The following is a 27,082-nucleotide window of genomic DNA, read 5'->3' as shown; positions in this document are numbered from 1 at the left end:
AAACTTGCTTACCAAGATACAAGTGAAGGCAAGCAAGACTAATAGTCCAAGAAAGTAAAAGATTATAAGGAGCTGGCCCGAGAGAATTTGGACAAAGAGAAGCGCTAGTCCAATAGCCGCTGTCAAGCAAAACATGATGATTATCTTTGGCCAATCTAAGTTGTTTTTGTGATACTTATAGTTAGTCCTCATGTCTACAACCTGTTGCACTGCAGCTTCTAAGTCTTGTTTGCGATCGCGATCGAGATCATCCGGACTAATTACAAGAAGTTTGAGTAGTTCGATTGTCTTCGCAATAACTGCAGGGAGAATAGGCTTTAAGAATTGATCAAAAGAAGTATTAACAGCACACTTCATTTTTATTCTGCACAAGAGATGGGGAGAGAGTGAGAATGGTTAGAGAGATGTTTTATATATTATATAAGGAGGGAAGAATGAAGGAGAGACAAAAAGATTGTCTACAGTGGCGGAGGGACGAAGAGACATGGACTGGCCTGGCCCTTGGTCCATCATGAAACCCTCCTCCTATTGGCCTGGCCATTGGTCCATCATGATCTTTTGTTTTCATACCTCATTCATTTACAGTCGTGCTCTTATTGGTCAATTCTTTCCAAATTCCAACTTCCAGGTTTGGTTACGTCCAACTAACTGTAATATTTTATTATATTGATATGACATAAAATTAATAATCTTTAACATCTGATAAACATCCTTAAAATTAAACCTTAACTTATAAATTTTTTTAAAAGTTTACTTTAATCTTTCTCAACAGCGGTGCAACCCAAAAGCAAGACTTCAACTCTGGGTTAATTACATTTAACATCTTATTACGTTTGAAACATTACATTAACATCTCTTCATGATTTAATTCACTTTCACATAATTCTTAAGTCAAAATTTTGCTAATAAATTGACAACTTTACCCTTATAACTAAATATTTAAACAATAAAGAAAATCTTTATAATTATGTAGAAGAAATATAAAAAAAATAAATTAAACATTAAAACAAAAGGAAACCTTAAAGAAAAGGTCCCGATACTGTTCACTTTAATAAAAACCATATTTTTACACTAAAAAGTCAATCATAGTAGTATTTATTTTACCCTTTATTTTGTCCTTATCGTTAAAACTCAAAGTTTCCAAGTTTTTTTCATTAATTTTCTTTTAAAAAAATATCACTATTCACCATTGCATTTTTTGTTCTTTTAACTTGATACTAGTTTTTGTAAGCGGTAAGAAAAATTGGTTTTGAAGATGAACCCACATTTCTCGAGAGCTCTTCAATTACACAAGAAATTGCGGATGAAGAAAGTATTGCTACCAATCATTCAAGAAAAAAAACTTCACTGGAACAATTATCATACACTGCGTGCACAAAGGAAACAATGCATACGATCCAAAGTTGTGTGGTTGAGATTCCTTGCGGCAAGTCCAAAGATTTTGGTTTTTCTCTCCTTGTGAGAGCTTTTCTCGCTGATGTGTGAGTGTCCTCTGCTTCTTTCTCTTTGCAGCCAACGACCCTAGCTATGGTCAGGGTCGGCGGCCGTCTTTCTCTTCTCCTTTCTCTTCTCTTTTCTCCTTTTCTTTCTTCTCCTTCTCCTTTAGCTTCCGTTTTTCCCTGTATAGTGGCCTGTCTGCCATTTTCCCCCAACCCCCCTCGCATCTGCTTTCTTTGACCACAACCCCTTATCTCATTTCTTCCCGTTTCTCCCTTCCTTCCACTTTTCCCCCTTGTTTCCTTTCATCTTCCTTCCACCTTTCCCACCTTTTCCCCCTTTTTCTTTCCAGCTTTTCCCCTATTGCCCCCTTGTTCCCCAATCCGGATCGGCCTTCTCCTTCATCGTTTCCGCAATCTGGATCGGCTACCACTTTTTTTCACCGCGCTTATCCTGGAAGGTGTGTAGAGCTTCGACTTGGGTGTTCACACCACCTCCTTCCTTTGGTTTGCCTTTGTTGGAATTGTTGCTAGTGGGTTTCTTCTTTCCGCTAGGTTCTTTCGATTTGTGGCAGCTACCGTTGTGGTGCTTGGTGGAGGAGTTTAGGGCTCTGTTTTAGGGTCCTATGACTCAGTTTTCATCAACTTTGGGGCTCTGGTTAGTTTGATTTCATTTGTTTGCATGGGTTCTTCGTCCCGCAAGCGGGTTGGCGGTGTCAGCGGTTGGAAACTGCTAGGGTTTGCTTCGGTGTTCTTTCTCTTTCGACCTCAAAACTCTGTTTTGGGCTGTTGAGTTACTGTGGAGGTCTATGTTTTTGTTTGTGTGTATTTTGTTTTTGGGCTTTTTCTGTTGTAATATGTTGTTTTATAAATAATGTAAACATTTGACCCAAAAAAAAAAAAAAAAACGCAAACAAACAATGCATACAGTATCCTTCTGTTTCTTGATATCTTCATTCATTGTGATTTTGATTAACCCAACCGTACAAGAAGAAGAATTCAGGCCCTATGAAGAACCCTAGTTATAAACTATCCCTTAAAGGCGACAAAATATTGGGCCTTCTGAGCGCAAAGGTTTGATCACTCATCCCACATTGTGGGTTTAGACCTTGGCTGTTGAGACGGATCAAAACTGTAATGTAGACGACTATGTCTGATTCAAAAGTGAATAGTAAAAATGAGCATTTTTATAAGTTTCAGTTTGAACAGAGTGAAACTAACAAAGTTGCAAGTCAGTGAAAACCTTAGAATGGCTGAACACTACATAATTTTGAATGACAATTGATTTTCATGATTGAATGTACCTAAATGTAGCTCTGGTATTCGGAGTCAAGCAATTTCCAATGCAAAAATTCTAAACAAAATTACAATCTATGAAAATTTTCAATATGTTATCTTGGTGGAGGACTCAACTCTTTGAGTCACGGTTGTATGCGAGTGTTATGTAGAACTATTTTTACTTATTTTTTTATATTTAACTTCTTTAGTTTTAGGTGTTATACTGTTATTTTAAAACTTGACTTATAAGAGATTAAGGGTTGTTACCCCCGCTGTTCTTCCCACTGTAGGTCGAGCCCCCTATAAACGTAGCACTTTGTGAAGGAATTTCCAATTAGGGATGAGGAAGAGCAGGGGTTGACAATCTTTTGCCAACTCTCTCCTTTTCCTTTTTCCCCTTATCAATTCTCCTATCCTATCTAGGTCTATGAATTTCTCTATCAATTTTGCACAGAAAAGTACATTTCCTATAATAGAAAGACGATAATTTGGATTAAAATACATCACAATGTTATGGTCAATGAATGCCCTGTGGAGAGATTTCTCTCTGTCTCCCCTTTACTTTTTGCTCTTTTGTGTTCCATTCCAATATTTCAAAAAATTGACTGTTTCAATTTTGACATTTGAATTATTAAAATGCGTCATGGTGTTATGGACAATGAATGCCCCATCGAGAGATTACTCTCCATCCGATTGGTGAACAAAAGTAATTTCACTAAAAGAAATAGAAGTAACAAATTAATTAACTAGATTAGATGACACACAGCATTAGTGAGGCTGCAGACAACGGAACTCCAAACATAACAAAAAACAGTTGACATAGAAACCTACGACAAGTATGGGATCCCCATTCTCAAGATCAAATCTATCTAGTCAGGATATGTACATGAGAGTTCTTTCGCATCAAACAATTCTATTGGTGCATGCTTGATCATCAAAAGGACTAGTAACGCCTCGGCATGATTCTGTTGCAGGATCAACGGCGGTTTTAGAATTCATTAGGGTTGGGTACTTAAAACTATTAGGTTTGTAATATTTATTGAAGTGAAGATTACAAAGTCTTATGAAGAGGAAGGCGGCAACGTAGATAGAATAGGCAGCACATTTGAACCACAAAGGAAATGGGATGGTGATGGATATGAAAAAGGCTGTGACCCCAAAGAAAAGGCCAAAATTATGGAAAAGCCGGGCGATTGAGATTCCAGCAGGACAGTAGCTGAAGTGAACAAACTTGCTTACCAAGATACAAGTGAAGGCAAGCAAGACTGATAGTACAAGAAAGTAAAAGATTACAGGGAGGTGGCCGGAGTGAATTTGAATGGGGAGAAGCGCTAGTCCAATCGCCGCTGTCAAGCAAAACTCGACGATCATGTTTGACCAATCTAAGTTGTTGTTGTGGTACCTACAATTAGTCTTGTCTGCAACCTGTTGCATTGCAGCTTCTAGATCTTGTTCGCAGTCGCGATTATGATCATCCGGACTAATTATAAGAACTTTGAGTAGTTGGATTGTCTTTGCCATAAGTATAGAGAGAAAGGGCTTTAAGAACTGATCATAAGAACGATTAACAACACGGTTCATTTTTCTTCTGCACAAGATATGGAGAGAGAGAGATACTGAGAATGGTTAGAGGTCTTAATTTATATATAATATAAGGAGGGAAGAATGAAAGAGAGAAAAAGAAGTGAGGGAACTTCCTCGTAATTTAATATGAAAATTAGTCTAGAAGGAAGGAAAAGTAAAATTAATTATAACTAGTAACATTCGCTTACACGTTCGTGGATGTAATTGTGAGCATCGATATAGGAAAATAATTTATGTACATCCTTTTTCTTTGATCGGCCATTGAATTGAACACATAAAAAATGATCAAGGGGCCTCATTAAAAGATAGTGTGGAGAAGATTAATAAGGATGTGCATAAATCAGTCACTGTCGACAGATTGTGTGAAAGTCCACAACTATACCCGGACATGTGGACGATGGATCTTACCAGCATCCCTCAAATTACTATCGAATACACACCTTTTCGGTTAGGCAAGGTGAAAATTGAAAAAACGGGGACACTGACCTATGTACCTAATCAAATTAAAGTTGACTACATAAGGGAACTAATTCAGGATGATGATTCTCTCCGGATTTTTTTGTGAGGATCTTCTTCGGATTCTCTTTGCGAGGATCTTAGAGTTCTCACATCTTATCTATTCATTGTATATCGTGTGACCAGCTTTCGTTAAATATTTTTGTGTTTAATTTTAAATAAAAAAATCATAATAATTTATAGTCGCATGATATGTACAATGAACGAATATGATGTGAAAGAAGATTCAGATGGAATCCAAATCCTTCTACAACCCCTCTTTGAATTATGGGAATAGTACAAGAGTGCCGTTATGAATTGGGGCCTTTACTTGATGAAAATGAGTTTTCTTATTAGAGCGATAGTCCAATATAGTGAAAAAGATTCAAACTCAATCGGTACATATAGAAAGAAACATTGTTATAGTCAACCTGACTTACCACGCTCATGCATGTTATAAAAGGGTTTATAAAAGCAGCTGACTATGCAAAGAGGGATTCGGATTCTTGAGGCTGCTTGAATATGTGCTAATTAGACATGACATTTGTGACGTGTTTCCCTTGTTTGTGTCGTATTCTTGACATACTTAATATCTTAACAGGTCGTGTCGTGTAACACCAGTTAAAATGAATGGATAATACCTAACCCGAATTCGACTTCTTAATATTAACGAATAATACGACCCGACCCACCAGTTAAAGAAATATATTTTAAATCAATAAATAATCAAATAAAAAATGTAGTACTAAATTGGTATCTACATATTATATAAGTGAGATCAAAGAATCTAACGGCAAGGATTTAATCTCGCATAAGTGGGATTAAATCTTATGGCTATTGTTGTAGTAAGGTCTTTTAGTAGTTTGAAGTTATCAAACTAACTTTTTTTTATAGTGTTGAAATGGGTTACCCGCGGGTAAACTTGTTAAGAAACCATTATTAATTAAAAGGTTCTTAAAGTGTGACCCGATAACGACCCCGTTGAGTTATTGTGTTGACCCGTAACTTGCTAATTCCATGCCTTATGACGAAAGGGGAGTCAGCGTGGAGTAAAGTGAAGATTGAGGGAAGTAGAGCAAAATTCCTTTTTGGGGTATTCTGAAAGTGTAACATAGGCAACGAAAAAAGGGCCTGGTACTTCAACTAGAGAAGCGACCAGTCGGTTCACCAAACCCCAACCCAACGTCACATGTTCTCCAAGTCCGAAGGGATCCAGTGCCCAACTACCGACTTCTCCCGAAATTGCGTTATCGGAGCCGAGCTAGGAATGGCCATTAGTGGACACCCACCACTTTTCACCGGTTAGAAAGGCCCTCTTTAATACATTAATAAAAGATGTTCACGGGGCCAGAAAGACTTGGTCATAGGAACTTAGACCACCTACGCACTGGTAAACGAAAACCACCTCGATCGGATCAGAGTAAACAAGAATGCTGAATCAGGTCGCCCCTTGCCTTGAAAGAATTCACACTCATGAGCCAACTGCTTTTGGGTTTGCAAACAATAGCTCGACTTGTTTTCATTTTTATTAGGACGACACCAACGGAAATTTCCAAATTTTAGTTGAGCTTAGTTGCCCAAAAAGTAATTTTTCTGCATGCTCCAAAGTAATATTCAGATAGTTGGAGAGAGACCTTCCCTCTGCTTGAGAGTGATTCTAACCATTCTTGTGAGTGGTTACAAATTGCGTTCAATTTCAGTGCCACCGATCCTAGCTGCGGCCGAGGTCGGTGGGTGTTCTTTCGTCTCTTTCTTCGACTCCTCTTTTCCTCACTTCTGTTGCTTTTTCCCTCCTTTCCTGTTCGATTTGCCCTGTTTTTCTCACCCCATAAGTTTATTCATCCAAGCTCCAATCTTCAGTCACGCTTCAGCGTGATTTATTGCGGTCCATCAAGTTGGTGAGTAGAGTTCTAGTGCTTCCACCAGGTCAGGTGCTCCTAACACTACCACCTTATTTTTGTTGTCTGCCTTTGTTGGCAGTGTTGCTTGTAGAATCCCACAGACTTCTTTCACTCGGTCACAAGTTCTTTACATTTTGTGGCTTTGTTAGGAGTGATGATAGGGATTGGACGATGAGATCGACGAGGCAATGCTCAGTGCGGGCGAAAATCTGTGTGGGTCGACATGCACTGTTGCAGAGGTGGTTGCAGTGGAATTCTCAGTTCTATTTAGCTTTCTTTTGTTTTGGGCCTCAACTTTTGGTCGGGCACTTGTTTGGCTTGTTTGGCTGGTCTAATTATGCTTGTTTATTTTTTGTTTCTGTGTCTTTGTATTGTAAGATTTTATTAGTAATGAATTTTACCTTTGTACCAAAAAGAAAACATTGAGCTTAGTAGCCGGAAAAGTAATTTTCCTTCAATAATCCAAAGCTTACCCGCATGTGCTAGGAAATTGAGATTCTAATCAGAATATTCAACTCATATGCTTTAGATTCTAACTTATATTTTTTTAATTACATTAATTGTGGGTCCTAAATAAGAGTTAATTTAGCAAGTGGAATACTAGTTGGTGGAGTCTGTTTACACTTGCTTTTTGACGGGTTTGGATCCCATTCGGATCTAAATTGTAAGAATTCTAGGAATACTCATATTTTAGTTTTTATTATGCATGGTACAGTAAAAAATTATTTATTTAAAATTAAACACAATAGTACTTAACAAAAACTGATCGCACGATATATGATGAACGTATGAGAATTCCTATGAAGAGGATCCTCTTCTCTTTTTGACCGAATATTGCTACTATTTTCCGTAACGGTTAATTGTCTCTTTCCATTTGCTAATAATTGATAAGAAAATGATTCGACTTTGGATTTTTCTGTTGAATTCCAGTGCATGTGGATTTTACATAAAATCCAGCCTTTTACCGCACACTCATGTGTGTAATAATTTACTCTTTTGAATGCTATTTTTTACTTATAATTTTTATTTATTTTTTAAGGAATAAAAAAAATTATAAATTAAGGATAATGCTAAAGAGAACAAAATTTTAAACTAAATGATGTGCTCATTAATCAACCTTTTAGTAATAATTCACCACATCATTTGGTTTACAAAATTTGATATAAAAGTTTGATCGCTCTAGTATTACCCATAAATTAAATTATTTTATTTTAAAAATTTTAATTAGAGAAGTGTATTTTTGAAATTATGAATGATCTTGATTCACCATTTTTCCCTTCTGACATTATATATATATATATATATATATATTATATTAATTGTGGGTCCTAAATAAGAGTTAATTTAGCAAGTGGAATGCTGGTTGGTGGAGTCTTTTTATACTTGCTTTTTGACGGATTTGGAACCATTCGGATTTAAATTGTGGGAATTATAGAGATACTTACATTTTAATCATTCATCATGCATCTTGAGGTCAGAAATTTTTTTTTTTTATTATTTAAAATTAAACACAATAGTACCTGACGAAAACTGATCGCACGATATACAATGAACGATTAGGATGTAGGAATTCATAGGAAGAGAATCCTCTTCTCTTTTTGACCGAATATTGCTACTATTTTCCTTAACGGTTAATTGTCTCTTTCCATTTGCTAATAATTGATAACAAAATGATTCAACTTTTGATTTTTTCTGTTGAATTCCAATGCATGTTGTCACATCCCCGCGAGGGGCAGATCATTTTTCGGATCCACTCTACCACCGTAGCACGATATTGTCCGTTTTGGGCTTACTATTCCCTCACGGTTTTGTTTTTGGGAACTCACGAGCAACTTCCCAGTGGGTCACCCATCATGGGATTACTCTAGCCCCCTTCTCACTTAACTTCGGAGTTCCTATGGAACCCGAAGCCAGTGAGCTCCCAAAAGGCCTCGTGCTAGGTAAGGATGAGAATATACATATAAGGATCACTCTCCTAGACGATGTGGGATGTCACAATCCACCCCGCTTAGGGGCCCGACGTCCTCGTCGGCACACCACGACTAGGGTTAGGCTCTGATACCAAATTGTCACATCCCAGCCCGGGGCGGATCACTTCCCGGGCCCGCTCCACCACCGTAGCACGATATTGTCCGCTTTGAGCTTACCATTCCCTCACGGTTTTGTTTTTGGGAACTCATGAGCAACTTCCCAGTGGGTCACCCATCATGGGATTACTCTAGCCCCCTTCTCACTTAACTTCGGAATTCGTACGGAACCCGAAGCCAGTGAGCTTCCAAAAAGCCTCGTGCTAGGTAAGGATGAGAATATACATATAAGGATCACTCTCCTAGACGATGTGGGATGTCACAATGCAGATTTTACATAAAATCCAGCCTTTTACCACACACTCATGCATGTAATAATTTACTCTTTTGAATGTTATTTTTTACTCATAATTTTTATTTATTTTTTATTTGGTTTAAAATATTTTTTTTTAATTTTTATTTTTAAGAAATAAAAGAACTATAAATTAAGGATAGTGCTGGAGAGAACAAATTTTTAAGCTAAATGATATGCTCGTTAATCAACCCTTAAGTAATAATTCACCACATCATTTGATTTACAAAATTTAGTTTAGAAATTTAGTCGCTCTAGTATTACCCATAAAATTAAATTATTTTATTTTTAAAATTCTAATTAAAGAGGGGTATTTTTGAAATTAAGAATGATTTTGATTTACCCTTTTTTCCTTCTGGCATTATATATATATAGATTAATTGTCTCTTTCTATTAGTTAATTATGATAAGAAAATGATTCGACTTTGGAGTTTTGTGCTGACTTCTTTCTGTGCATGCAGGTTTCGTATAATTAGTAGCCTCTTATCACACGTTCACGCGTGTAACAATTTGCTCTTTTGAATGTTATTCTTAACTTATAATTTTTTTATTTGTTTAAACATTTTTTATTTAGAAAATTTAAGAAAATCAAGTGAAACGTGGGCAGTTTTGTTCTGTTAGCTAACTATAAATTAACTTATTTTATTCTAATAATTCTAAATTCTAATTAGAGAGGGGTATTTTTAAAATTATGAACAATTCGCCCTTTTTGCCTTCAAGCTTTTATGTTTAAATGAGTACTAGTACAAATTAGATGGCTTCTTTTTCATGCCTTCTTCTACCTAATTTTTTATAAAGCAATCCACCAATCTAGTTGGTACATTTCAGAGACGATTTTGTTTATAGCTAATGAATAGGCTTCACATAACCTAAACTATTAATGAAAAACACTTAATGAACTATTATTGATAACAAGGATCAAACAAAAAAAAAATAAAAAAAAAATGAAGAAAAGTAGTGGTGAGAGGGCACTATCATATTGATCTTCTTCAATTCATTCGATTAAACGGCCAGAAATTGACAAAGTCTATGATAAGTAAAAATGAGCATGTGTTGTGTGAATTGCACCACACCATAGCACTATCCTATGTTAAAACATAAACCAATTGATAGTACGTATTGTTTGGGATATGTTTTTGTTTTTTTAACAGAAAAAAAATCTACTAAATTCATAGTATTCACCCATTCCCCAGTGAGATACTAGGAAGATTCTCTCAAAGTTACATATCCGAATCAACCACTTAGACCCGCCACAAGTAAATGGTTGCCTCAAATGTTACCTATCCGAATCAGCCACTTAAACCCACCACAAGTGAATGATTGCCCAAAATGGGAGAGTTAAAGTGTGAATCGAAATTAAATTATTTGGTGCTTGAAGAATTCGAAGTGTAGGAAAACATAAAGGGTCAAGAACAATAATTGATCAGTAAAAGTCTAGGAAACTTAGTGTGTGAATTAAAATATTTGGTGCTTGAAAATTTCAGAGTGTAGGAAGATATGAAAGGTCAAGAATAATGCTTGGTCAGTAAAAGTGTAGGAAACTAATTAGTGAGTTAATTGAAAGGGTTGTTTTATTCCCACCCCATGTATTGTTAGATACAGAGCATATACTTTTTCAATCAAAGTAACCTCGCATATCCCTTATTCTTCCACCACCCAAATACGAACCAATTATCCTCTTCTTTCACTGTATGCAAATCAAGTTCCCACCCAAACCTTATTCACATATATTGTGCTTCTCCTTGTGTATATAGTGTTGCTAAGTGAGGAAGTCGTTGTCAGACAAGAAGGAAGATTACTTTCCAATTAACACTTTCACTTTCCATTAAGGACTTCTTTTGTAAATCATTGTCTTTCCACTAAGTTTTAAATTTTCTTCAAATAGGATAATATATTTAACAAGCATTGCCTTTTACTAGTTTTAGTTAGCTTCAAAATAATTACTTTAGGGGCGTATTCATATTTTTTTTTTTTTTTTTGAAAAAAAAAAGGCTTTTTAGCCAAAATAGCCTATGAGATTTGTCTAACTCCTCATTTTGGTTCATAAGTTTTGAAATCAATAGAAATGGTTGTTAAGATTGTCCACTATCAATTATTTTGGTCATTCGGTGAAAAATTATGTTAAATAAGGATCCAAATGATAAAATTACCCTCAATATGATAAACAATAAACCAAAATGATTTGACAAAAATTGAAGGTATTTTTGATATTTTATCCTTATTTTATGGAGTTTTTTTTTTACAGAATGACCAAAATGATTGATTGTAAACAAACTCAAGGATCAATTCTATCGATTTCAAATTTTAAAAACCAAAGTAAAGAGTTTTGCAGATCTCAGAGACTATTTTGGCTAAGAGCTCATACATTCTTGCGTAAGAGCTCATACATTCTTGCGCATTTTGTATGTGAAGATTGCTACGAGGTTTGTCTGGATAAAACCTTAGCCGGTGAAGCCCCATTCGATCTCGTCAGTTGTCAGTTCGGCTTGCATTTTTCCTGGTCTACTGAGGCGAGCTAATGTATCGGCTATGCTTCACCCTGGCGGTACTTTTATTGGAACAATGTCGGATGCGAATGTGATTATCAAGAGTTGAGCTTTGATAATAGGGCTGTGCTATCCGCACATCCCATTTTACTTCTCACACAATCCTTGATAATTTATGTCCATTGACCTTTTTCAATTCATCCGATCTGACAGTTGAAAATTAAAAAAGTATGAGAAGTAAAATAAGATGTGTGGATATCACACCCCTTGATAATAGGGTCTACTGGATACGTTTCGATGAAGAATTTTCTGAAAAGAATTTCAAGAGTTCAAGGCACGCTATTAGAAGATGAATGGGACGCAGCTTATTTGTATGTTGCATTTGTCTTGAGGAAGCAAGGGGGATCTGACGGGACACATGTAAATGGTGGACGACACAAAGGGAAGATGCATATATCAAAAGAGGACATCCTGTACGCTAGCAGTGATTAACGGAACACACCGATGATGTCTCAAAGGTTATTTTTTGTGGCAAAAGAGAACGACGATTTTTGCTCGGCCAAACAGGAAAGCAGAAGAGCTCAACTCCCACATTGTTCTACTGTCTAGTTCTTGCAATGGATGTAATTATTCAATTTAATCAGACAGAGAAATCCTAATCATGCATTTTGGGCCGATTAAAACATTATGTGCACATGAATTTTGCTAATCTTACTTCCGAGTGTTTGTATAAATAATTAAATACTTCGTAAATGAATACCAACAAACAACGAGTCATGCAAACTCACAAATACTTGGGCATCATCATAGAGATCATAATCGATTCCATCTACCAACGCCTTTGTGTAGTGACGACGAGCTTGAATTATATCTTCATCACTGTTTTGGATTATATTGAACATAAAAAACCAAAGGTACACAATCAAAAAACAAACAAACAGTAACCAACCTGATGAAACACAGAAGGACTACTTGGAGTAAGTCAGAGAAAACATATACAGAAACTAAAACTTACTCGTTGGAGTTGTTTTGCCCATTCATCTTTGGCTTCTGCACCAATGCAAGGATCACGGTCCAAATTAAATAAGGGCACAATATCGTAAAGCATTCCACCAACATATATCAAGCTAATACCAATGGTTGATACTTGATACTCAAGTTTAATATCTTCAGCGTGTATTTCGTGAAGCAAATACAGTGGCAGATGAATCACCTTCTCTTCTTTTGGTCATAACTAACCTAATGTATCGGTTTGCTTCTCAAATTTTCCTATTACCACTGATCATAACTATGCATAATATAAGTATCCAAGGATTGTGATTTTCCTTTCATAATATTTCTTCATTTCCTTTCATAACCCAAGGAATAACATAAAAGACTCACAACTGATAACTAACTATGCGCCTTCAAATAAAGTTATTGGGAGGGGAGGCGGACATGCGGGAGGGAGGGTTTCACCACACCCGCCATGCCACCACAACCACCAGATTCATCCAATGTTGCCAACAAAACAAAAGGACACTCTGAAAATTCAGCAACTTGAACAATAAGCAAATCCAACAAAGAACTGTAAAATCAAGTTGAAAGCTTTAAACCCAAAAATTCTTACCAAAGCTTCATATTACTTGATCAACTATAAACCCTAAATCTCCAACATTTTTCACCAAATCAAAGGTAAATTCTAAAAATAAAAAATAAAATAAAAAACAGAACTTGAACCAAAATCTCTCACCTTTCCAACATATCTCTTGGGGTATTGCTTACGAGCCTCCTCGCCTTCCATCGGTTCGCCAAGGAACCTCGCTTCCTCTCCGTCGTCATCAGCCGCAGCTACCTCCTGAGTCACTGGGTTCCTCGGTGGAGAAGCAGCTTTTTCCACACTCGTTGCTACCTCTTCTTCAACTCTCGCCTCCTTGGTTTGCCTCGGCTTCTTCGATTCCGAGGGAGAACCTCAAGAGGTTCCGACCTTCGCCTTCCGCTTGGAAGCCATTCTGCGTACGGCGCAGAGAGAGAGCGGAGAGAGGCTGAATGGCCGGAGAAGACGGTGGAACTTACAGAAAGAGAGGGGTGGACAGAGGGAGAGAAATGCGCGATAGGGTTTTTTTGTGAGTGCGTGAGTGATTGGGATTCTGTTTAGAAGTGGGCCGTGAAATTTTGAAGGAGTGGGGACTGCGGGGCGTGTGGGCGGGAAAACGGAAATTTTGGAAAATGGGATTTGAATTTTGGGAAAAGGAATCTTGCTGGATCTTTTTTCTAGGGATTTGAGAGATCCTGTGATCGTAATTGTTCATCGCATATCGTACGTAAAAAATTATTAGGTACTATTTATATTTAATTTTAACTTTTGAAATGATTGTTAACCGTATAATTTACGATAAACAATCACGATCACGGAATTCTTAGGATTCTTAGAAAAAGGATATGATGAAATTTGAGGTGACGTTTTGGTTTTGGAACATTGGGACTTTGGGGGTGTTTGGTTGCGGGGAGTAATAGTAGGTGAGAATGAGATGGGAATTTTGGCTAAGGTTGTGTGCCCATCTTATCATTTTGTGCATGAGTTTGAATTTCCATCCACGTTAATTAGGGCATTTTACAATGTGTTTGTCAAAAAACAAAAGGTGGAAAATATTTATTTTTGGTGTTGAAGGTGTTCTATCACTACAACTAAGCTCAGATCCAAATTACTTTGCGAAATTTTTTGTTGTTGTAGAATGGAATATCGAGTTGATTCAACGGCTCTTGCGAAATTACGTTATTGTATTCCGGCAAACATGGAGGAGAATTGAAGCCATGTTGAATTTCAGGATTTATGCATCACCTTTTTCGCAATGGGTTGGCAATACCCCATTACTTGGAAAGTCGCTTTATGTTGATACTGGATGATTTTCAAGTGAGAAGTGCATTGCATATGATCAACTAAAGCAAAACTATCCATGCATGCCGCCAATAGGATCGAAATAAAATTGTGGGTTTAGACCTTGGCTCTTGAGACGGATCAAAAATTGTGATGTAGAGGACTATGTCGAATTCAAAAGTGATTAGTGAAAATGAGCTTTTTTATAAGTTCAGTTTGAAGAGAGTGAAACTAACAAAGTTGCAAGTCAGTGAAAACCTTAGGATGGCTGAACACGGAGCCAAGCAGTTTCCAATGCAAAAATTCTAAATAAAATTATAATCCATGAGAAATTTTGATTTATTATCTTGGTGGAGTACTCAACCCTTTGAACCACGGTTCGAGGCAAGTGTTAGTAGAAGTATTTGAACTTATTTGTTTAGATTTATATATATATGTACGTATGTATGTGTATTTTCTTTATATTTCTTCATATCCCCTTTTCATTATTTGAATCCAATAGGAAAAAAAAAACTCATCTTCCCTCCACGTCCATATAATTTTCCATTTTGTGTGATTTATATATATATGTACGTATGTATGTGTATTTTCTTTATATTTCTTCATATTCCCTTTTCATTATTTCAATCCAATAGGAAAAAAAAAAAACTCATCTTCCCTCCACGTCCATATAATTTTCCATTTTGTGTCTTTCTTTGATATGCTAAGGACTTAGAGTGTATTACTAATATATAAGTTGACGTGTTATAATATGAATACATTAAAAATATTATATGGTGATGTGATAACTAAATTGAAAACTTTTTTCGTCAAAATAGAAGTGTAAGAAACTCTGAAGTGGTGGAAAGAGAATGAAAGAAAAAAAAAAATTAATGAAAAAAACTTAAAAATTTTGAGTTTTAACGAAAAAGACAAAAATGTGTTGTAAGTTAATAGTACCATGATTGACTTTTTAGAGTTAAAATGTGGGTTTTCATTAAAGTGAATAGTATCGAGAGTTTTTCGTTAAAGTTCACAAAAAAAAGAAAGAAGGTAGAATAGACATTTAAAATAAAAAAATGAACGTCCTAAATCCAACAGGATCATCTCTGGATTCTCTTTGTGAGGATTTTGGAGATCTATGAATCGTGTTCGTTCATCGTACATCGTGCGATTAGCTTTTGTCAGGTACTGTTTGTGTTTAATTTTAAATGAAAAAATTTAAAAAAAATTATGACAACACAATGTACGATGAATGGACACGATTCATAGATCTCTAAAATCTTCATAAAGAGAATCCGACAAGAATCCAGATTCAATATATTTCGTTTCCTCCCCATCCCTATGGCCATCTTGATATCCCATCTCCTCATTTATCGACTAACACCACCTATTTGTATTCACACGTTCTCTCACGAGCAACTAAATGCTACCACCTACCCACAATCACACGTCCTTTCGTCGGTCTCCCCCCATCCCAAGCCACACCCAACCCTAAGAAAGCATAATCATTTACCAAACAATAATGGTATTTGGACACACAAAATTTGCCTCATTGCTGAAAAACTCTATGATGCAAGTGAGTTCTATCTTGGTATATAGGTTGGACCATCTTTATTAGAAAGTGTATTTAAATAGCATTACTTTTCATTATATAATATTTAGTACAAGCAATATTACTACTTTAATTTACACCAAAGAAAAGAGGAAAAGTTTGAACCCCAATGCAGTGCGTTGAACATTTATACTTTAATCACTAGCATAATTCACCACTTGCCTCTCCATTAAATGTTAGACGTGGCAAATGTGAGTGACCAAGTTTTATGCTTACCTGGCTACTTGGACAAAAATTTGACAAGAGTAATTTGAATAAAGATAACTTACAAAGGTCTCTAGCTAGAGGGAACTCCGGTTGTCAGTTGATCATAATTCATTTAAGATTTGCTTAGCTAGCTGATAATACGTATATTTCTAACCCTTGTTTCAAGTCAATATATAGTATCATCTACTCTATGCAACATTCTATCCATTGATTAGTAATTAAGGGTTTTTTCTCTCCTAATTTGTAAAAAGGATTTGATTTTCCTTATACACACAACCATGAACAATATCTTCTGAGTAATGCTATTCATACCATGTTTTTATACCACATTTCTACACCACCTTAGAACATTTTCAAAGGAGATGTCAAAATGTCAAAATGTCCAAATCATCAATAACGGTAATAAAAGACAACATTAATATTTTTCAACCGAGAAGCCAAATTTGATGTGGCATGACATGGAATACATCTCTCCCCCTTGTTGCCAAATTTGACAACACCTTCAAATTTTTTTAATTAATTTTTAAATGCTTTTTATTAATTTTTATTGGTTTTAAGCATTATCCTTTTGTTTCTTTTCATTCCCAATGCAAAGAAAATACATATGAATTTTTATTTTATGTTTAAAATTTGACATATTGGTTGGAGAACAAAACTTTAAAAAATGTCAATGTGCCATTTAAGCCTTCAAATTTAAATTTTAGGTTTAAAATTTGACATCTCCGTTGGAGATGGTCTTAGGTGGCATCTGATGTGGACAGGGACAACCATATCATTTGAAAAATTTGCAAAACCCAAGGAAAGGAAGAAGAAAGACTCGTTGTATACCATAATTATCATTTAATTAACTAGTTTTTCTTAATTATTAGTTTAATAACTATTGAACTAAATTTAAAAATCTGATTAATTCAAATGATGTAGCTGTCCACATCAAATGAAACCTAAGATGGTATGAAAATGTAGTACAAAAATATGATAAGAATAATATTACTCATATCTTCTTAATATTCCTCCTCTTCTTCATTGATTGAAGCAAGCATGCACGCGTTGACATATTATTCGTTCAAACCAGGCCTAAACCCTAGGGACGAGTCAAAAACTAATGTGGAGAATCAAGTGTATATTCTCTCTCTCTCTCTCTCTCTCTCTCTCTCTCTCTCTCTCTCTCTCTGTCCTCCACCACCTCCTCCCCCTGAAACGAAAACAGATCACTCAATACAGCCCCAACGAATCCCAATCGCTGCACCACTGTTGCATCACTGCCGACAGAATGATTTAGTAGTCCCGTGTCACCAATGGTTCTCCAGAAAGGCACAGGTCACTTGTCGATGTGAATGATGGCATGTACAGTTAGATCTTTTTGGTTCTGAAAAGCGGTGGGTCTGATAAGAGATGGATTCGTATTTGCTATGGGATCATTTGACATACTAATTAACGATCTGATTAAAAGAAGGCATTACACATATCTTTTTCCTGAGTTTATTTACCAGTACCTAAGGTCTTATTACAAAGCCGGATGCCAATTTGATCTTTGCCTTAGTGTTTGAGATGTGTTATAGCGTTTTTGTCATGATACCGAGAAAGCTGGAGTGAGTTTAAGGAGTATCTGCTAGCTCCTCGTGTAAGGATCCCCAAACCTTAATGCATGCTAAATTATTGGTACGTCCAGCCCAGCCAGCCCAATTCCTTTACCACTTTTTTATAGGTATAGGTACGTCCACAAGTTTGCAATTATTCTGAGTCAAATCACGTCGGGACTATAATTAAACTTCATCGGTTAACCCGTTTTGCCGAACTTTAGGTCAATAGACTGTTATATTAGGTCCATGCAGACTATGACAACCCACCTTACACAAAATCAATCAAGATGGAAAATGTTGAATGAGTCTTCGCAACAACCCATTTATATGGGAGAGAGATTTGGTCATTTCAAGTTTTAGAAAATCTTATTTTTATCATATTGTTGTGTATGTCGTGTGCATGTTATGTGAATATCAAAAGGAAAAAAAATTCCTATTTTTATCCCAAAATTAAGAAAATAGCACATTTGTGTCAATTTCCCAAAAATAAAACTGACCTATCACTCCCACCCATCACAAGATGGTAGACCAGGCATTAAAATGCCAGTAAACGCCATTGTTGATAATGTAACGTTTTTAGTGTATATTTCTCAATGTCCCTCTGCTTAATTATGATACATACATTGAAAAATTTCTCCCATCATGTTATACATGGCAACCAATTTGTAAACTTAAAATAATAAATGAGATAGTAGCCAAATTTGCAATAGATCCCACCAGATACGTTAAAAAATATTTTAGGGCAAAGAAAAGTATATAATATGAGTTATCAAGTAACAATAGGAAATTTTCTTAATTAAAGATTTCACCATCTCATTGATTACCATTAGATGAATTTGATTTAGTCTAGCTAGTGGACGAATCTCGAAATTGAAACTTATCTAACGCTAATCAATAGGGTGGTGATAAAAAATATTTCTTAGAAAATTTTTAGGATGGGTTTGTGAGGATATGAATGTAAAAAAGTCTTATATTGATGAAAGGAAAAACCTTGTAATTAATGACTTATTGGTTTCATGTTGGAACCTCAACCTTCTTCATGGTATCTAAGTAGGTTGGCTCAAGTCTGAAGCCCCACTTGCTCCCACCCAACTTCATGTTGTCCACAAGTTTGACTTGAAAATTTACCACACATAAGGCGGCGTGTAAGAATATAAAGGTAAAAGAGTGCCACATCGGTGAAATGAGAAACCTTATAAGAACTTATAAGAGATTGAGATACTTTCATATTGCTAAATAATTGAAGGTAAAAACAATTTAGCTTCAAAGAAATAACTCAAATTTGCAATTACTTTTATTATAACTAATAAGAAATTGGATTTACAAACAAAGGGTCAGCCAAAAGCCGCAAAAGCCCAATACAAATACAGGAGGGAGTACATAAACAAGATTTAAATAATAAGGTATTTTTCCAACCAAATTCACAAAGGACGAAAACAACTTTGTCGTAAAATCCAACAGGCTTGGATACACCAACAACATAAAGCAAAAGTAAAACTAAAAAGCCACAAGGAGAGACAATAAACTCAGAATGAGTTGCTCTAACTTATTCTGACTCATAATGAGTCAAACTAATAACTAAAACTTGAAAAACAACTTGCCCAATGATTCTGGTGGATTCTTGTACTTTATTCATCATATTTGGGATTCAAATTTGATACACAAAATTGATGTCCTCAGCATTATCATCCACATACACTTGAATATCTTTTGCATATTTTTGGCTCTTCTTCAAGAAAGTTTTGAACAATTTCGCTGAGCATTTTGGATACCTTGTCAGTCAACCTTCATAGTCCACATAGTTGAGACCAAATCGACTACTATATCCCTTTGTTCATTCAAAGTTATCTAGTATCGATCATGCAAAGTATCCCTTTACTTTAGCACCTGATCTGCGTACACACATACACATAGAAAACAAAGTGCATTGATATAGATAACTATAAAAAAATGTAAGAAGGCATATATATGTATATTATATGTAGCCTTATCTAATTCCTTAACAAGTACTAACTGAATTGCTGCTTTAAGGTGACAAAGGTGGTCACGATGGTGGTTGACTCTTATGTGTAGAAAATATGGAAGAGAATGCTTTGTGGAAAATATGGAAGAGAATGCTTTTTTTCATTAATTTTTCTCTATAAGATTACAAGGATATATATACATGATACAAATGTGTAGGTAGGACAAGGTAGCCGTCCTAGTGTGTAGGTAGGACAAGGTAGGACGGCTGTAGAGGACAAGGTAGCCGTCCTAGTGTGTAGGTAGGACAAGGTAGGACGGCTGTAGGACGACTAGTGTGTAGGTAGGACAAGGTAGGACGGCTGTATGACGGCTTGACGACTGTAGGACGGCTTATTCTTCCAATAATAATATTATATACAATTACACAAGGACTCCAACCATATTCCTTATTTGTCTAACACTCCCCCTCAAGTTGGAGAGTGGATGTCAAGAACTCCCAACTTGCGTAACATACCCGAAAACTTTTCTTTCCCAAGAGGTTTGGTAAACAAGTCTGCCAACTGTTGTGCCGTACCCACATGCTTGGTCTCTATTGTGCCATCTACAATCTTATCTCGTATAAAGTGACAATCCATCTCAATGTGACGAGTTCGTTCATGAAAAACAGGATTAGCAGCTATATGTAACGCTGCTTGATTATCACAAAATAAAATGGAAGGACCATCCAAAGGAATGTTCAAATCCTTCAACAAAAAACGAAGCCAAACTATCTCGCAACAAGCACCTGCCATGGCCCTATATTCCGCCTCTGCTGAAGAGAGCGAAACGGTTTTCTGTCGTTTCGTCCGCCAAGAAATCAAAGAACCGCCCAAGAATACACAATACCCAGTAGTCGAACGGCGAGTGATAGGGCAACCTGCCCAATCAGAATCACAAAACGCAGTTAACTTGGTCTGGTTGTCAGAACGAAATAATAAACCTTGACCTGGAGTAGCCTTCAAATAACGAACAATACGAAGCGCAGCATCCATATGAGATATCCTTGGCTCGTGCATAAAACGGCTTAGAACATGCACAGAATAGGTGATATCCGGCCGAGTGATAGTGAGATATATTAACCGACCTACTAATCGTCGATACTTTTCAGGATCCTTGAGAAGTTCTCTTTTATCAGATAATTTTGTGTCATCCATAGGAAAAGCAATAGGTCGTGCTCCCAAAAAACCATAGTCCTTGAGAATCTCTAATGCATACTTGCGTTGAGAAATATAAATCCCTTGTTTGGAACGAGAAACCTCAATACCCAAAAAATATTTTAAATCACCAAGGTCTTTTATCCGAAAATGATCACGGAGAAAAGACTTCAGAGAATTAATGGCACTAGCATCATTGCCTGTAATCACAATATCATCCACATAAATGAGCAAAGCTGTGAGAAATACCAGACTTTTTAGTGAACAATGAATAGTCAGCTTTGGATTGTTGAAAACCGGCAGAAATGATGGCACTAGTGAATTTGGCAAACCATTGGCGAGAAGCCTGCTTAAGACCATAAAGTGACTTGTGAAGGCGACACACAAGATTCTCCCCCTGTCGTCGAAGACCAGGAGGAGGAGACATATAGATTTCTTCATGTAAGTCACCATGTAAGAAAGCATTATTAACATCAAGCTGATGAAGAGACCAAGACTGACTAGCAGCAAAAGCAAGAAGACAACGCACCGTAATCATCTTAGCAGTAGGAGAAAAAGTGTCATGATAATCAATACCTTCAGCCTGAGTGAAGCCTTTAGCAACCAAATGAGTTTTGTAGCGGTCAATAGAGCCGTCAGAATTGTGATTGAGTTTGTACACCCACTTACAACCAATGGGAATTTTGCCAGGGGGCAAGGAAGTTAAAGTCCAAGTACTATTAGCATGTAAAGCTTGAAGCTCCTCAGTCATAGCAAGTTGCCAATTGGGGTCAGTGGCAGCCTCGGCAAATGAGGAAGGCTCCACAGTCTGACTGACAGAGTTAATGTAAGAAAAATGCCTGGGAGAGTAACAGTGATAAGAGAGAAAATTACAAAGTGGATATCGCGTACCTTGTGTAGAACCGGGTTGCAAAGTCGAAGATGGGTGGGATGGCAGAATCACCTGCGAGCAAACGTAGTCTTTTAAATAGGATGGAGGTTTATGGGCATGAGAAGAGGTGCGGGGAAGGGAAGGATTAGTAGGTAGTGGAGGGGTAGGGATGTCCGTGGGTAAAAGGGTGAAAAGTAAGGAAGTAGCGCGCGGGGGGGGGGGGGGGGGGGAAGGAGGGGATGCCGAGAGGGCAGGGGCATGGGGAGGAACGGGTAATGGGGCAGCAAGGGAATCTGTGGGAGGCGTGGAAGGGGAGGAAGGTGGTGGGTTATATGTAAAGTCCAGAGGGGGTGGGATGGGTAGGGTAGGCGAAGAGGATGGGATAGGAGGGTGAGAAACGGCATAAGGGAAAGTAGTTTCGTGAAAGATGACGTCTCGACTAGTGAAAATGCGGTGATTGTCGAGATCGTAAAGGGTATAGGCCTTTTGTCCATGAGGATAACCGAGAAAAATGCAACGATGAGCCCGAGGGGAAAATTTGGTGGTGGGAGTGACAGAGGTGGCATATGCCAGACAACCAAAGACGCGGAAGTGGTCATAAGATGGGGTTTTCGAAAAGAGAACCTCAAATGGGGATTTATGATGGAGAAGACGGGTAGGGAGATGATTGATGAGATAAGTAGCGGTAAGAACACATTCCCCCCAAAACTTGATAGGAAGATGGGATTGAAAACGAAGGGCGCGAGCGGTTTCAAGAAGATGACAATGTTTTCTTTCAACAACGCCATTTTGTTGGGGGGTATAAACACAAGAAGTTTGTAAAAGCACCCCATGATCAGAGAAAAAACTACGAAGAGATAAAAATTCACCACCATTGTCAGTACGAATGCATTGGATGGTAGTGCGGAATTGGGTAGTGACATAAGCAAAAAAATCCTTAATTAATTGTTGAGTGTCAGATTTATGTTTCATGAGGAAGACCCACGTAAAGCGAGAAAAATCATCCACAATGGTTAAGAAATAATGAGCACCAGAAAGAGAAGATTGACGATTCGGGCCCCAAATATCACAATGAATTAAAGCAAAAGGGAAAGTTGATGAAATTGAACTCAAAAGAAAAGGTTGACGAGTTTGTTTTGCCAACGGACAAACATCACAAATATGACTAGAATCAAAAGTACAATTAAGAGAGCTAGATGCTAAAGCTTGCAAACGAGTGGAGGAGGGGTGACCAACACGCCTATGCCAGAGGGAGGAGGGGATGGTAATGATATTGCAGAGAGGTTGACGGGTGGGGAGAGAAGAGGTAAGGGCCACAAGGTAATACAAATCGCCACGTCGCTTACCCACACCAATCATCGCCTTCGAAACCAAGTCCTGCAAAACACACCAAGAAGGAAAGAAGGTTATGGAACACGATAATCCATCTGTAAGTTTACCAACCGATAAAAGGTCCACTCGGAAATTAGGGACACATAAAACATCCTTCAAAGTAACTGATGAATTTAAAGGAAGAGTGCCGGTAAAAGTAATGGGAGCGGAAGCACCACTAGGCAAAGAAATAGGCGGCAAATGTGAAGAAGACGATTTACCAAACATGAAGCGGAAGAAGTAATATGATCCGTAGCACCACTGTCAAGAATCCATTGACCATGACGAGAGGTGACAGGTAACAAACCTTGGGCAAAATCAGTAGTGAGAATGGCATTGGCCTGAGGAGGGGTGGTGGTGTCACGTAGAGCAGCTAGAACACGGGAGTGCTGCTCGGCAGAGAGGTCAGGCATGGCAAGCTGCAAGTCATGCAAAGTGGGCTGGGCCCCGTGCATTTGGTGGGTCGCTGGAGTAGAAGAGGAGGCGGGGGCCTGGGTGCCTTGCACGTGATGGGCCTGGGTGAAATTATGGGGCCGGGAAGCAGAAAACCGTGGCTGCCGGGGAGGACTAGAAGGTGCATGGCTGCGGGAAGAACTGGAAGCAGTGGCACGGCGTGGTGGTCGCCACGGTTGGCCATGGAGGGGATGGCCAACGGGATAGCCATGAAGTTTATGGCAGGTGTCTCGGGTATGATAATCAAAATTGCAGTAGGTGCAGTGGAGGGGAGGACGAGCAGATGAGGGACGGGACGGGCCACGAACAGCCATGGGAACGGCAGAGAAAGCTGCCGAAAAAAAAAATTAGGGCTAGGGTTATAAACCTGCTCTGTATACCATGTAGAAAATATGGAAGAGAATGCTTTGTGGAAAATATGGAAGAGAATGCTTTTTTTCATTAATTTTTCTCTACAAGATTACAAGGATATATATACATGATACAAATGTGTAGGTAGGACAAGGTAGCCGTCCTAGTGTGTAGGTAGGACAAGGTAGGACGGCTGTAGAGGACAAGGTAGCCGTCCTAGTGTGTAGGTAGGACAAGGTAGGACGGCTGTAGGACGGCTATTGTGTAGGTAGGACAAGGTAGGACGGCTTGACGGCTGTAGGACGGCTTATTCTTCCAATAATAATATTATATACAATTACACAAGGACTCCAACCATATTCCTTATTTGTCTAACATTATGGTATCTTCAAGGGCTTGCTCAAGTGATAAGCTGCGATTATTGAACTCATCGACACCTGCAACATAATAAATTATCATCTGTGTTGATAATTTTATCTAAAAATAAATAAATTTGCATTTAGTTTTGAGTTTAGACTTTAAAACACCTAAATTTACTTATATATACACATGTGAAATGTTGATGATGCAATCAATTAAGGATGAAAGTATTAATGCTTACCATTTTCAGTAATGTAAATCGCTAGATCATTATACTTTTTCTTGGTATAAATTATAAGATCATGAATTCCTTTTGGATAAATGTATAACCAATCTAAAGCAGCCTACAAGACCATTTAAAGATACTGAAATTCTCATCACAAGTTATGTTTTTATGAAGAAAATATACATATTAATCCTCCAAATGCTAAAAAATTTAAGCATAAATTGGATGTATACCCGCGGACCAATGGGCTTTCCATTAACCGCAACTGTCATAATATACCCAAATATTAGTATCTAACCATGGAAGCACCAGTGACTCCTAATAGTTCGTATGTTTGGAGAAGCATCGCAGCTTCAAGGTAGGTGATTCACAAAGGCCAGCAGTGGCAAGTGGGCAATGGGCAGAAAATTTGTATATGGAGTGATAATTGGATTCCGAGGGATTCCTTTTTTTGGATTCTAACGCCACCATTGAGGAACTGGGATATGGAGGCTACGGTGGATGAGCTTATCTGCGGTATACCGAAGCAGTGGAATCTCCAGTTACTGAATGTTCTTTTTTCATCCCAGGAAATGGAGTTAATCCAAAGTATTCTGCTTAGCGTTCGGGATGTTGAAGATAGGCGAATTTGGCATTATGAACGTAATGGGAAGTTCTCAGTCAGGAGTGCTTATCAGGTGGCTCGGGGTTTACTTGACAATAACTGTAAAGGAGTAGATGGATCTTCATCCTCTTTTGGTGGTGTGGGGGAGAAAGATTGGAAGAAAATTTGGAATGCGAGTGTTCCGGGGAAGGTGAAGATTTGGGTGTGGCGTGCTTGTTTTGATGCTTTACCCACACGATTGAATTTGTGCAAAAGTAAAGTGTTGGGTGGCGAGGCGTGTGTGGTTTGTAGGGTACAAGTAGAGTCAACAGAGCATGTATTTAGAGACTGTAGTCTGGCGAGAGTGGTGTGGTTTCGAAGTTTGGGGCTAAGGGTGGATGGTGGATGTGACCGAATGTCTCTTGTGTAGTGGATGGTTATTTGTGTGCAGTAACTCCCAATGGTTGGTTTCGAGCTCTAGTTGATGTTGTTATGGGAAATTTGGAAACATAGGAATGTGGTGTTGTGGAATGGGACTCGGATGCCACCATAGGAGATTGTTTTGAGGACTAAGGGTTGGATGCATGAATTTCATAAATGGCACAAACCCCTGACTTGGAGGACGGCTAAGGAGATCCAAAAATGGAGGAAACCTAGGGTCGGATGGATCAAATGTAATTTTGATGGGGCTTGGAGTATAGGTGGCTCTCGGGGGAGGGGGGAGGAGGGGCTATGGTGTCGTGCTTAGGGATCACACGGGTGAATTTCTAGGGGCTACGATTGGTCCTGTTGAGGGGTCTATGTTGGCCTTGTATTTAGAGTTGTTTGCAGCACGCCATGCGGTAGAGGTCAAGAGACTATATCTGCCTGATGCCAAGGTAAAGAGATATAAACCTTATGTTAAAGAGTCCAACCCCAGCCCATTCTACACAAATCCAGAAAATTCAAGCACCAAAGTCGGTGCATCATGCAAACATAACAATATGCTAGATAATTCTAGCATTATCCTATTAAGTCAGTGGGTGTGTGTGTATAATCATGTACTAGAAAGTTCTAGCAGCTTGTACAATATGTGGCTATTATGAAAAGCCATAAGTCGATGCAGTGTGTGCATGAACATGCACTAGAAAATGCTAGTGAAGTCGGCAAACATGCCTATAAATAGGTGTGTGTGTATCGCTAAGTAAGAAAGAACCAACCAAGAAGAAGTAGGCAACCAATTGAGAGTGAGAAGTAAGAGTAGTCTTGTGAAGAGTGTGAGTGATCTAGAGTTTGTCTCTAGAAAGTGAGTGAGTGTCATTGCTTGCCGATCAAGAAGCTTTGGCAAAGCAAATGGGATAGGTCTCGTTAAAAGGTGAGGAGGAAGCGTTCTACACCAAAAGTAAAAGAAGCTTTAAGCAGCGTGCTAATGGTGGATCTAAAAGAAATGGTGACAAGGAAAAAGGTCATCAAGGAGGAGGGAGTTCTTGGCCTCGGGGAGCTTCGAAGTATCACGGCAACCGTGGTCAGTCCCAGAACAATAAAAGGTTTTAGGGTAAATGTTACAATTGTGGAAAGAAGGGCCATATGGCGAAGGAATGCTGGTTCAAAAAGCCCGCATAGAGTAATGTTGCTAACTCAGAGAAGAAAAGTGAAGATGACTAGGACGCCATAACGTCTCTAGCCTTGGAGGAAGAATGGGACGTAGAAGCATCATCTTTTTGGTGCTCAGAAAATGAGGCGTTGCCCAATTCGAAAGAAATTGAAGATACGTTGCAAGGGAAACTGGGAGACCAAGTTGCTTAAATTCAATCAAGTCCAGATGAGTCTGACGATTTGCTTGCTGGAGACGATGTCGAGCAAGAAGTACCTAAGAGTCCTTGGCAAACTGGTGTGTATCAATAACCAGGAGAAGTTAGACCTAGTCAAGTGG

At 37.9% G+C, this 27,082-nt stretch overlaps 1 protein-coding gene and 1 long non-coding RNA gene across 2 annotated transcripts; both read right to left on the bottom strand.

The window, feature by feature from the left end:
* Positions 1–12,244: 12,244 nt before the first annotated feature.
* LOC137716376 (uncharacterized) lies at positions 12,245–13,485 on the bottom strand. The gene is made up of 3 exons (XM_068455822.2): positions 13,292–13,485; positions 12,575–12,609; positions 12,245–12,438 (listed from the first exon to the last, which is right to left on the bottom strand). The coding sequence occupies exons 1-3, from the start codon at positions 13,340–13,342 to the stop codon at positions 12,297–12,299; spliced, it is 228 nt and encodes a 75-aa protein (XP_068311923.2). The 5' UTR covers positions 13,343–13,485; the 3' UTR covers positions 12,245–12,296.
* Positions 13,486–19,176: 5,691 nt separating this feature from the next.
* Positions 19,177–25,894, bottom strand: LOC148698305 (uncharacterized). Its single transcript, XR_015960373.1, has 4 exons — positions 24,821–25,894; positions 24,378–24,438; positions 19,812–19,859; positions 19,177–19,689 (listed from the first exon to the last, which is right to left on the bottom strand). It is a non-coding gene; the product is annotated as an uncharacterized LOC148698305 (long non-coding RNA).
* Between the last annotated feature and the right edge of the window lie 1,188 nt (positions 25,895–27,082).

This window comes from Pyrus communis, chromosome 3, assembly GCF_041283825.1.
Source record: "Pyrus communis isolate YQ-2024b chromosome 3, ASM4128382v1, whole genome shotgun sequence".
NCBI lineage: Eukaryota > Viridiplantae > Streptophyta > Magnoliopsida > Rosales > Rosaceae > Pyrus > Pyrus communis.
This window is presented reverse-complemented; position numbering and strand designations above follow the sequence as displayed.